Here is a 13,381-nt window from a genome sequence, read left to right as displayed (position 1 = left end):
AGTTCAAATTCCGCCGAGGTCGACTTTGCCTTTTCTTCCTTTCGAGGTCGTTAAAATAAGCGCCAGTATAACCGACTAGTCCCTGCCCCCTAATTTCAGGCCTTGTGCCTAAAATAGAAAGGATTATCATCAGTGGATACCGACAAGCAGTAGACAAAATGTCGCGAGGGATTAACCCTTTTTTTTTTTTTTTTTCCCCCACAAATGTGGCTGTGTGGTTTCAGAAGCTTGCTTCTCAACCATGTGTTCTCGGGTTCAGTCCCTACTACGTGACACCTTCGGCAAATGTCTTACTATAACCCAGGACCGACCAAAGCCTTGTTGTGAGTGACCTCAATAAACGGAAGCTGGAAGAAGCCCATCGTGTATAAGTGCGTGCGTGCGCGCACCCTTGTCTTAGCTTCGTTGCTGTAAATGAGCACCACCGTCATACAGATAACGCTGCTCGTTTCTGGTTTTGAATGCAAAAACATGTCTGGCCACAAGGAAATCCTCCATCGCTTTGAAACAGGAAGTGCGACCGGCCATAGAAAATCTGCCTCAACAAGTTCCGTGTGGTCCATGCAAACAAAAGAAACGGAAAGGGTGGACTCTGCTGACCATCCACCTGGTGGAGATGACTGTCTCTTCAGATAGATGGGTTCGTTATCCATGGAAGAAATCGTTAAGAAGCCCTCCCTAAGTGCCTGGCGAACTGTGTGCACGCATGCGTGCACGCGTATACAGTCTGCGAAATAATTTTTGCAAGGAAGAACAAGCGCGCTTTGGGATCCTGGGCGGGAAAATTCCTCTTAAAAATCAAGGGGCTGAATTTATTTATGGGGTCGCAAGATATTCATTCACAGGTCTCGGACTGATGTAGTAACTCAACCCCATCTTTATAATATGCTTTGTGTGTGTGTACAGCAAGTACCTTGCTTTTCCTTTACAAGATTTATTAAGCTTATGGTATGAAGCCCCTAAGAATTAAAATAATTTTCTAACACAGGCACAAAGCATAAAACGTGGGAGAGTGCCCCCAGTACTTGAAGTGGGGTTACTTTATTTTATCGAACTTGGAAAGGTGAAAGATAAAGTCGACAACAATCATCAACCATTATCAAATTAATCTAGAAAATATGTCAAAATTAACAATCTAGAAAAATTACCTACTCTTTTAATTTTTGCCAAAGAGAGAAAAAAATTCTTTATGTGTCAAAATTACGGGTGTAATTCCAACAAAGGACTGATGGAATGACGATAATGAGGGTGTTAATTACAATGGCGGTGACAATGACATAATGAAAATAATGACGGTAATAATTGATGATGATGATGATGCTGCATCAAGAGTAGACAAAACGAAATCTAGTGGTGTTCTCAGCGTTGGCCAAAAATAAAACAAAATAATGAGCTCAAACAGTCGCGAAGATTCTACAAGTCTAAAAATAAAATTTTAATTCAATTCCGACTGACAAGAGGTGGTGGGGGGGGGGATACGGTTCTGATTGAAAGAATTGGAGCACTGTGGACACAGACATCAAACACCGGTGACAGCTTGGTAGAAGCATCACAGGCTCTGTGTGTGTGTGTGTGTGTGTGTGTAAAGGCTTCGTATACACAATCATATCAAGCAGGTGGTTATATATATACATCTATGTGCGCGCACAGTCATTTCAGTATCGAACGAAATGGACAAACACAGGGATGCTCGTAAGTCACAGAAACAACACGCCCCCACCCCCAAGGGAAGCAGCAGCAGCAATGTGACCAACATTCTATACGGAGCACAGGCGCAAAGGAATATGCATGGATGGACACACATACATCGGATGTGTTTGTGTGTACGGTAAATAAATTAACGGGTCTACATAATGACCTATAAACGATATACAAGATATTTCATTATGTACAAACTTGAGAGAGGAAAGCGAACGTGTTGCAACCGACAGAACACGCGGTTCCAGTCCTAGTATCATAAAAGATGGCATTCTTTCAGTTTGCTGTCACAAAGTGGAAATATTGACACCATTTAGCGATACCCCCACCCTTTTTTCTTCCACTCACCCCGCCAAAAAAAAAAAAAAAAAAAAAAAAAAAAAAAAATTATATATTTTTCAGGTACCTGTTTTCGAAAAAGACGTAACTCGAAACAATGTAATTTGAGGTATGCCTGTATCAATACAGTTCGCTTACGGCATTATTTTTTTTTTTTCACACCCGTTTCGACTTGTGACCATATTAACGAAAAAAAAACCCAGCTACTTATGGTCTATATTATTTTACAGGCTCTTCGGTCACTGGTTCGTACGTAACATGGCAAAGGCGCCTCTTTCAATGGGTGCAGTTTAATCTTTATGGAATATGAAACGGAAAGATACGGTGGGTATTTGGTAGGCAAAATGAGATAATCGCACCACTAAAAGACAATCTACAAAGCTCTGCAGTCCACATGTGCATTTATGCATGTACGCACACACACACACATATATATATATACCTATATTTATCATATTAATATTCACACCGGTTATGCCATTTGTATCGGCACATAAGTTATTTTAAAAGGAGTGCTTTACTTTCAGTTTTAGAGATCAGGCATCAAAATTATACACTGCAATACATACATATATGTATCTTATACATATAGTTATCAATCCATATGGATGAATAGTGTGCGTGTGTGTGTGTGAATTTTTGTTTCCGTGTAAAATCTAAGATAGTGTAATAATTAGCTGCTGTATATGGATGTACACTCCATATTTTTCACCGTCGATTCGGAGAAGAAAGAACTTCGCTCATAGCACGTGGGAAGTTTCTCTTATTGATCAGTGTTTAACTGATGATGATGATGATTGGCACTGAATAAAAATTAACAGGTTGGTTACGGCGAGAGAGAAAGAGACGGTGGTGGTGGGGAAAATCGCTTTCATGGGACTTGACGTTGAGGAATGTAGGAAGAGGGCGGGCGAAAGAAAAGAAAAAAAGAAACAGAAGAGTCGGCGTAATTAATGGTGGGCGGATTCCAGATGAGGTCGGAAGTGGCGAGCAATGCCTGATGGGCACGAGATGGTGTTGTAGTAGTAGTAGTAGTAGTAGTAATAGCAGCAGAAAGAGAGAGAGAAGACAAAACAGTAGGTTGTTTCATTCAAACGAGAATATTTATTTATTTATTTATTTCTGAATGGCGGTGGATCTCTGGAGAAACGAATATCAATGCAGATACGATAGTGAATGAGACATCAGTACTCGAATATTGGGATAGGTGCTTGACAATCAGTCCTGATCGAACAGACACACCTCTGATCAAAGATCGAACAGACACACCTCTGATCAAAAGAAATATTCCAGCTGTGATATTTCACAGCTTTTGAAGATGATACATGTATGTATGTGTGTGTGTGTGTGTGATTTGAAAAAGATTGTCTGCTTATACCTATCTACATTCGTTGCAGTGTGTGTGTAGAGAGAGAGAGAGAGAGAGAGGCAATAGTCTTTTATAGAGACAAACTGGTTCAGGATTGAAATATATATATATCTCCATATCCCTGTCAAACATTTACTGAAGTTCTAGAATCCCCTGGGATGTATATAACATAGGGGTTACACCTACAACTATACACACATACAACAGTGTTGCAGATAAGAGTCTGAACACAGTCGCCAACTCTACTAGAAATAGAAGCAAAAATCACAAATCATCAGCTTAGAAATGGTAAGAACTATTTTGGTATGGTCCAATATATACACCAACAGTGTCCAAATAATATATTCTTAGAAAAAGTCAGGGTGTCAATCAACAGCGAAAATGCCCAGTGGAGAAAACGAACCTACTTCCCCACAATTACCAAGTGCACTCGACACCAAAGACAGGCATGTGAAGATATATTTGGGGGGGGGAAGCGGCAAAGTACCATCTTTAATAATAAAAATTAAGATGTTGAGATTATATGACTACAAACTCTTATTCGATCTTAATAGGAGGTGGGTGGGGCACAAAGCACGTTCAGAAATATTTGTAGAGGAGTGGGTGCTTGTCGGTTTGAAAACCACTGCAATGAAGTGTCTGTCTAACATGGCTCCAACATGTTCTCATTCGAAATGAGAGCCGGAGTGGAGACCCTTCCTTCGAATTCAACGAAATAATGGGGGAACTGTTTTGATAAACATCATTTATAGAGTTACGAAAACTTGTAACATGAGATGGCGGATATGTATTCTTAACGGAATTATCTAACCCAGAAGTGCGACCGCGCACGCACACACGTGAGTACATAGGCAGCAAAAAAAAAATAGTACTCGAATACCAGAGGTAGAGTAAATTAGTGTTTTATAGAAGCTGAAAAACTTCAATTGATTCGTTCTGCGAAACTAACAGTTTGTGAAGTCTTTTCAACAAATACTCACACAAATATATATATGTGTGTGTGTGTGTGTGTGTGTATATATATAGGGTACAAAACATGCCGTATAAGTAATTGTGTGTGTATGTGAGTTGAACTTGTATGTATACATATATACGCGTGTTGCTGCTGGGTAAACAGAGCAGAGCCTAGATAAGAGAGAGGGCGGGAGGTGAGTCGGACATCAAAAATCAGTTCAGGGGCCGACTCATGAAGAAAATCAATAACTATATATTTGTCATATTATAATCACCAAGTCTGCCCAAGCGTAACTATAGTATACTGAACTGGCTTGTAAGCTAGTTCTAACCCAATTCCCTTTTTTTTTTTTTTTTTGAGATCCTATCAGCACATGGAAAAATATTCCACACCAAGTGGTGGGTTCGTAATTAGCAATAATGAAGGAATAGAGGGGAAAGAGTCATAATATAAAAATTACAGAGAAAGAGATGGATAAGGGACATACTTCGTATTAAAGGAAAGAGGGATGATCTTGTTCAGTGCAATGAAGAGACTAGCCAATCCCTACCCCAGAAAAGAAAAAAAAAAACCACCGCGTCCTAGTTTGATGCGGGGTGTTGGGATACGAATGATGAAGCGAAAATTACGATTAAATAAATAAAACAGAGAAAGGAGGGGGGTTACGTGAATATATTCGTTTGGAAGCGGCAAAGGAAACAGATTTTTTTAAAACAATCGTAAGAGACATATTGCAACGAAATTAATGAGAATTTCCATTAATTGATAATTACTAATATCGACGCAAGACCCATACGTTCGTTGATCGAACAGAACTTATTATTTGATTGGTATTTTATTGACAGCACCACCACCCGAGCCTTAGAATGGAAAGCAAAGTCAACCACGTCTAGATTCGAAAACAAAACGCAAAGGGACGTAATTAAACTTCTTGCAAGGCAAGGCACGACGAAGCTGGTGCGAGAGCCTTTATGCTGTCTCTCGACCTACTAAAAATTATGGCTGCAAAATATATCCCACTTAAATCACAGCTTATGCTGTTCAAGTATTGTAGTCCTACCGACACGATACCTTCCAGAAAGACAGAACAGTCACGGTTTGAACGCCTTCTACAAAATCGAGGCTGACCTTGTATTAAGCGACAACACAACTGCAAAGCAGCCTTACCAAGTGTGCCACTGTTGCCCTAATATAGAGAAGACACACATACACACAAGTCTGCAGTAGATCATTATCATTTAACAGCGAGTCCAGTATCCAATCATAACCAAAACAAGCAGAGAGCTGTCGAGAAATGTAGCGATCAGACAGATAAAATTAATACCAGTTATATCATGAGATCAGTAATCATTTCCTTAACCCTGTCCTGTGTATGGCATATTTCCCCGGCATCTATGCATCATATACTATACATATTTCCCCCCTCAGCAAAGAATAAACTGGGATTTATGAATAGAAGGTTTTATATTACTCAGAACGTATGAAACAAGGGACAACTAAAAAAAAATCTGGGCGTTTAGAATAGACTTACGAAAAATGCTTCGGCCAGGCGATGAAAGATTAATACAGAAAAATATAACAACCATTATCTGTATCACCGATCACTATCACCAGCCTGCTATCATTGTAGCCAGACACCGAGTTATCACTGCAACCGGTGGTGTTATTACAATTATCAGCGTGCCAACACCTATCATTGCAGCCAGTGACACCACAATTATGACAATCCAGCTAAAACTAGAGTCACTGATATTAACAAGTAATTTCCGTGTTAATTATTATAGCCAGTGATGTTACGAATAACCGCTGTGCTAATCAGTGCTGCCAATGATATTTCAATAAGTGGTTACTAATCATTATAGCTAGTGATATTACAGTTAGCACAATGCTATTAGTGTAACCAGTGAAAAAAAAAAAAGTACAATTGTTCTCTCATTGTGGAACAGTGACAATTATTACCGCTAAGTCGTATCATCATAGCAAGCGGCAATGCGATATGAAATCGAGAAAGAATAATAAAAAATATATATATACATATAATAAAACGTTAGTAATGCTTTAAGCGGAAATGAAGGTAAGAGACAGACAGACAGACAGATACACACACGCGCGCAGAGACGTACGAACATTCATAGCGGACATTCAGACGTGAGATAAACCGGACAAGCATAGACATAGGTAGAAAAAAGATATGATAGATGTATATATTAGCAAACAGGCTGATAAGATAGATGGAGAGATAAAGGAGGTGGACAAAAAGGGAAGGGGGGAGACACACAAATGGCTGAATAAAGACAAACAGACAGACATAGCCATACAGAGAGAGAGAGAGAGAGACGAAGACATAAAGAATGGAAAGTGATAAGAAAAAAAAAACGATATATATATATATAATATAGTAAAAAAAAAAGACAACAAATTTAAATGGAGCTTATTCATGTTAGGACAAGATGTAAATGATTGGTTTTAAATTTAGGTGCAAAAACCAGCAGTTTTTGAGGGTGGAGTGGGTTAGTCTGTGAAATCGACCAAGCCGAGGCTTGGGACAGGTACTTTATTTTATCGAATCTGGGTGGATGAAAAAGTAAAAGTTAACTTCGGTGAGATTTGAACCCGGAAGGAATTCAGTCACGGCAATTTTGTCCGACGCTGTAACAATTCTGCCTATCCACCACCCTCGATAATTGTTTCTAATTCAAGCACAAGGCCAGTAATTTTGAGAGGAGGGGATAGATGATTAAAACCGACGTTAGTACTTTAACTAGTACTTTATTTTACCGACCCCCGAGGCATGACGAGTAAAGACGATCTCAACCGAAATTGATCTATTCTGTTCAACACGCTAACGATTCGGCCATAAGTTAGGAGATAAGACGTTTAGGGGAGGGTTAGTCGATTAAATCGACCCCAATATTTGACCGGTACTTGTTAGTTTTCGGTCCTGCAAGGATGAAAGGCCTCTATCTGTCCTGGCTTCGAACCAAAGGACCCTAAGATGTAGGAACAATACAAGGACGAAATTACAGAGAGAAAGAAAAAAGCGAGTGGGTGTAATGAGTAAAATGAAAGTGAAAACAAAACGGTAACATCAACTAGAAAAAGATCAGAGAGGAAATCCACCCAGGTTAATTTGGAACATACCACATAGAATACCTGGTTTAGTGTGACACTTCAATCTAGAAGCTCTCCCACACCCTTTATTCACACACACACTGCTAGGCAATGTCTCCGAGGGAAACCTTGTCCTTAATCTAGCTTACTAAGCACATCCACCAAAAATCTTCTTTTGATGTAATCACCAGGCAGAAGAAAATTACCAATCTTCGCCATAGACTCAGCTGATAGCCAGATCTGTCCTTCATGTATATGACAGCAAATTACTTGACACAAGCTTACAAACCTGCCATCCATGTACTCTGATTGATAGCGTGCAAAACGGTTTCATTTCCAAACATCTCAGACAACTTTAGTTGCGAAGAGTTTTAAGTCTTGAGCATCTGTCCTAAACAGTGTCCCGTGTAACAGAGTTCAAGTCATTCCCAAACCATCATTGCTTATATCCTCCATTAATCTTCTATAGAAATCAGTACTTGCTCTGTTGACCACATTGCTTTGGCTGGCAAAGAGTGCAAGGAGCCCCATGCAACATTTTAGATGCCAAAAGCTCAAGCTCAGTGTGTTTAAACCAAGATTACAGCCTAATCAAGGAGATGAGCTTTAACATGTGCCTACACATCACTAACCACAGCATCCTGAAACTTCCTGGACTTGTTGCTAGCGTCAGACAGATCTCTTGACCAGCAGAACTTGACCCTTTCGCATGAAGTGAAAGAGAACACACTCTACTGTAGTAGCATTTTGTTTGAACAAAGTACAACACTCAAGTGGTTGTACACCAAAGTGATGAGAGTATTAGCCACTACTGCTTTAACTTTCAAATGCAACAGCTTCCACTCAACCCATTTCTGAGTGTGAGTGGTTACCTTGTTTACAACCTATTTTAGCCCTTTATCATTCAAAAGATCTGGTCTGCAACCAAACTCCAAGCACCTTAACCAGATACTCAGACCAGTGACAGATGCCACAAGCCTACAAAATATTGCATCTCTAGCTGCTGAGCTGCCAGTCCACAATTTTCCCCACAATTAATGTGCGTCTTGTGATCTCACTGTACACCTCCTGTATGGTGCCTACCAACTCAAATACCAACAAGTCTGGTACAAAGAATGGTGATATCTGCATATACACACACAGCTCAAGCAAGAAGCTCCTAAACATCTCAAATTTCTGCAGCAATGGCTCAAGCACCAAAACATTCAGGAGAAAGGAAATAGGGGACCCTTGACAGACCTAGCACATGATGCAAACAAAATAAAAAAAAGAGAAAAAGGGGTTAGATAAGTGACCATTTAGTTTAACTACCAAACAGATGATGCTACACATTGTAGCGATCTAGGCTCAGAAGATGAAAGTGAAACCAGCTGCATTTAGGAAAGCCCCCAAGTAGCAAAGGTTTAATCTTGTTATAAGCTTTAGATTGATCTAAATTGATCAAGAACCCACCAAAACCAGATGTATTCCTGACTCATTTTATGAGGTTTTGCACAAGGTAGACATTGTCAGGCATAGATTTCCTAGGGAAAGCATAAATTTGTCTCCAACTGCAAATACCAACCTCACTTTTGACAATTACCTTTGCTATAATCTGTGTTTAGTTTGAGTTATGGACCCAAAGCTGTTTTGTTTTTATATGTTCCTCTTGTTTCAACCCTCCGTCAACTCACCTGGCTGAGAATCTTTCCAATTACTGCCAGTTTTAGTAGACCAAACAGTAGCAGCATGCAAGCCAGACATGTAATAAATTTTATTACAAGACAGAGTCATCTAGCCTGGCAGAGCAGTTCAAACTATCTCCTATTTTGCTTGCCGAAATCAGCTTTTTGCAGTACTCTACATGTTCAGATGAGATTCGCTGGAGACTGTCAAGAGAGGTATCAATGTCCACCACCTTCACTTATCACTCCTCACAAAACAGTTTGGCAAAGTAAAAAAACGTGCTTGGAATCAAAGAAGCAATGCCCATTGCAGTTAGTCGAAGATGAACATGTTTTGTTTTGTCTTTTGTTTTTTTCACACTGCCCTTCTTGATACCAAGGCACATCAAATGCCTTTCATCCCCTTCTCTCAGCTAAAACACCCCAGCACAAATATATCCTTCATGTTCCATGAAGAAATGGTCATTGGCTGTACTTGCTACTAGAACAGTGTTTGCAATGCCTTTTCTATGAATCTCTTCTAATTGATTGATTAGCTCCTCCTTAATTGCCAGGACAGCCCTTGAATTTGCTGACCCTATGCCCTTATACAGGCTTTCACAGCAAACCTCTTGAATTTGCTCTCCCTCCACCGTTTACACAGTAAACCCCAAAGTGCTTCCTCGTCCTTCCATCCTATAGCTACACTACTGCTCTCCTGTTCTCTATAACTACCAACTTTTCTAAAACTAACAGATTCCAATAATTTTTCTCATAAGTAAGACTCACCACCTGTTGTTGGTGATGACCTGATGACAGTCCTTGTCAGTACTCCCCACTTAAAAAGTCTGCTAATCTAGTTCTTGAAATGTTTGTCACAAAACATGCAGCTAGCTTCCAGTAACCAGATCCCTTTCTATTAGTTTTGCCTCGGTTGACAGTCAAGTCCCAAAGTTTGTGGTCAGCATAGCCAACTAACTGGCATTATGGACAATTTATATTGCAATTATCAGTAAGTCAAATGAAAATTTAAATACAATATAGATCACCTGCTACAGTTTGTCCAAATCCAGAAATGCATTAGGGAAATTCAGGTGATACCCAGGTGACAACTGGAACTGTTGAAGCAAGTTTGAGTGGATTCTGCACTTTCCTAACAGCTACTTCAACATATATGAGCGAAATACCATTCCAATAGCTAGGAAACACTGATAAACAGGAGTTTCAAAGAAATGTCTTTCAGCATCTAAAGAAATCCCCCAGTCAGTAAACAGCCCTTAATGAAAACATGCAATGACCTTCACTGCTATTCATATCCAGGACCATCAACTTAAACAGGACTTGGAAAAGTGTACTTGCCTCCAGATCAAGACCATTCTGAAACAGAACTGCAATGCTATTCAATCAGGACTAACTGAAGATAGCATAAACCTTTATAGCTGGCAGAGGGCAAATAAGCGCATCTCTGAGATCCTTGTATTAATGAGAACTACCACATCTAGACAAAGTGACCCAAGATATGTAACACAACAACAGTAACAAGAAACACTAAAGGTCATGAAACCGGTCAGGTTGCTAGTGCTGTGTATAAAGAAAAATGAAACAAAATCATGTAATAGCACCTACCTTCAGTGATATCTTCCTCTATGGTACCTTTCACTTGAGAAAAACACCACTGGATCTCCCCACCATTACCTACAAAAGACAAAGATGTATGTTATGTTTATAGGTTACATACTGACATTGTATATCGTTGTATATCACATGCTTGCATAGGCCAGACAGAATTTGTTGAGGCAGATGTTCTATGGCTGGATGGATATCCTTCTTGTGATCAGTTCTCACTTGCTTCCAAGTAAAGTGATATTTTCCCTGCAGCTGGACAGGTTTTCATTTGATGTAAGATTAGAAATGAAGGACACTGCCTGAATGCTGGTGACCCTTGCATACAACACTCACAAGATATCAAGTCACACACACACAAACACACAAAGGGCTTCTTTTAGTTTGTCAATCAAATCCATTTACATTACTTTGGTTACCCCAGAGGTATAGTAGAAGACACTTGCCAAAGGTGGCACACAGTAGGACTGAACCAAGTGGTTGGGAACTGAGCTTCTTAACCACACAGACATGCCTCAGCACACACACACAGATGAGTGAGTGTATGTGTATAGGTTACAGACAAATATATGCATACATGTATGTATAGATCTATGTAGGTTTGCACAGACAAATAATGAATATTATACCGTGAGCATCCCAGATTTTAAAATAAATGCATTGTATCATTGCAGTCAAGAAGGGCATTCAGACATAAAACAGCCTCAAAGGAAAAACTGATGTAAAATCGATGATATATATGTGTGCATATATATATATATATATATATATATATATATATATATATATATATATACACACACACACACAAATAGACATGTATGCATAGCTGTTCATACATAGCTATACAAATACACACAAACATGCATGCAGACATACACACGCGTGCGCTTATATGCGTACACATGCACCAAGTTATATAAACACACACATATATATATACATACGATTGTCTATGTGTGTGTGTGTGTGTATGAATGGATTTTTACATGTGTGTATACACACATACATACACACTCTTACATCAGATGTAAAACTTTGCTTACATACTTGCAGACACGGATATTTTCGCATATTATACATGCTTACACTCAGATATGCAGAGATATATGCATTGATGTACCACCATATACACATATATACGTACATCGATGTAAAGGTGTGTATGTCTAGAGAGACAACACATCGATGTAAAGCTATACATCGATATACACAGGTATAAAGCTATATATATAGCTTTCCATATATATATGTGTATAAACCTTTAGGTCTATATATACATACACAAATATAAAGATATACATATATGTGCATACATACACACACAAACATACAGCTATACAGATTATGAATATACACAGATGTAAAACCGTACACACACACACATAGAAAAAGATGTATAGCTATATATATTATATATATACATGCATAGCTATAGAGTTACACATATATACACAGGTGTGAGTGTATATATACACAGGTGTGTGTGTACATATACACATACACAAACAGTATAACTATACACATACATTGTCAGATGCAAAGCTACACACACACACACACACACATACAGACATGTGTGTGTGTACTTTAATGTATATGCATATACGACATGTATGTATATATTAATATAGACATATCCATTTATGTTTCATATGCATACATCGATATATGTATATACATACATGAAATGTACATCGATATCCTTATGCTCATGCGTCAAGAGATAGACAGAGAGAACAGAGAGACGAAGAGAAAGAAGAAATGAGAAGAGGCGAACATCGCGTAAAGAGCCTAATGAATGTTACAAGTTAGCTTCCTTACCCGCCATCGTAAACGGAGAAATAATTGTACTATCCAACAGTAGGAGAAGGGAAGTGGCTGTGGTTAGTAAAATAATGTAGGAACCGTAAATGGCAGACCTACGATGGTAAAGGAATAACTATTACCCCTACCATCGACATTTCAAAATGGCGCACTCAGGCCAGAAGTGGAATCATGTGACGTCATTTGATACGGATTGCTGGGAAATAAAATCAAATCAAATCCAGAAACCATGTCGTTGCTTTCTCTTTTGTAATGAAAGAGGAAAGGACAAAAAAAAAACTTGGTTTCATGCAGCCTTATTATTATTTTTGGGGTCTTTCTTAAATAGTTTTAAGTTAGTGCCGACGTTTAATTTTAATGCAAGCTCTATTAAACAAGAGCTAATAAGGAATAATTGCTTGCTGATGGGGGGAGAAGGAAAAAAGCAAATATAGAATATTAATGTCAGATATAATACTGCTTTTCTTTCGTAGCACAAGGTTTATTATTATTTTTTCCCCTTCACCCCTGTGCTACGCTTCACAGGTTGGCTTAGCAACGATATATATATATAAATATATTATATACTTATTTTAGAAAGAGAACCTGGTTAGATCTCTTCCAACCACTTGAAGTTTTTCAAATTTTCACCCGCTTGTTTTAAATGCCTGTAACTTGATTTCTAAGGCGGAAAATGAATGCGATTTTCGACATCAGCATACAAAACTACATCATAATTACAATTTTTGAAAATAATATAGTAGTTGAAAGAAATTTAACAAGATCCATGAAAGAAAATTAAAAACGTTAAACTACTGCTACTTTCCGATCTTAAAT

General features: G+C 38.7%; 1 protein-coding gene across 1 annotated transcript in view; it reads right to left on the bottom strand.

The window, feature by feature from the left end:
• The window catches only part of LOC106874159 (serine/threonine-protein phosphatase 2A 55 kDa regulatory subunit B alpha isoform), a 66,122-nt gene that overhangs the window by 50,982 nt on the left and 1,759 nt on the right, over positions 1-13,381 (bottom strand). Inside the window, exon 2 of the mRNA XM_052975640.1 lies at positions 10,742-10,810. Within this exon, the coding sequence (XP_052831600.1) occupies positions 10,742-10,810 (69 nt within the window). The remainder of the gene's footprint in view (positions 1-10,741; positions 10,811-13,381) is intronic.

This window comes from Octopus bimaculoides, chromosome 22, assembly GCF_001194135.2.
Source record: "Octopus bimaculoides isolate UCB-OBI-ISO-001 chromosome 22, ASM119413v2, whole genome shotgun sequence".
NCBI classification, from domain to species: domain Eukaryota; kingdom Metazoa; phylum Mollusca; class Cephalopoda; order Octopoda; family Octopodidae; genus Octopus; species Octopus bimaculoides.
This window is presented reverse-complemented; position numbering and strand designations above follow the sequence as displayed.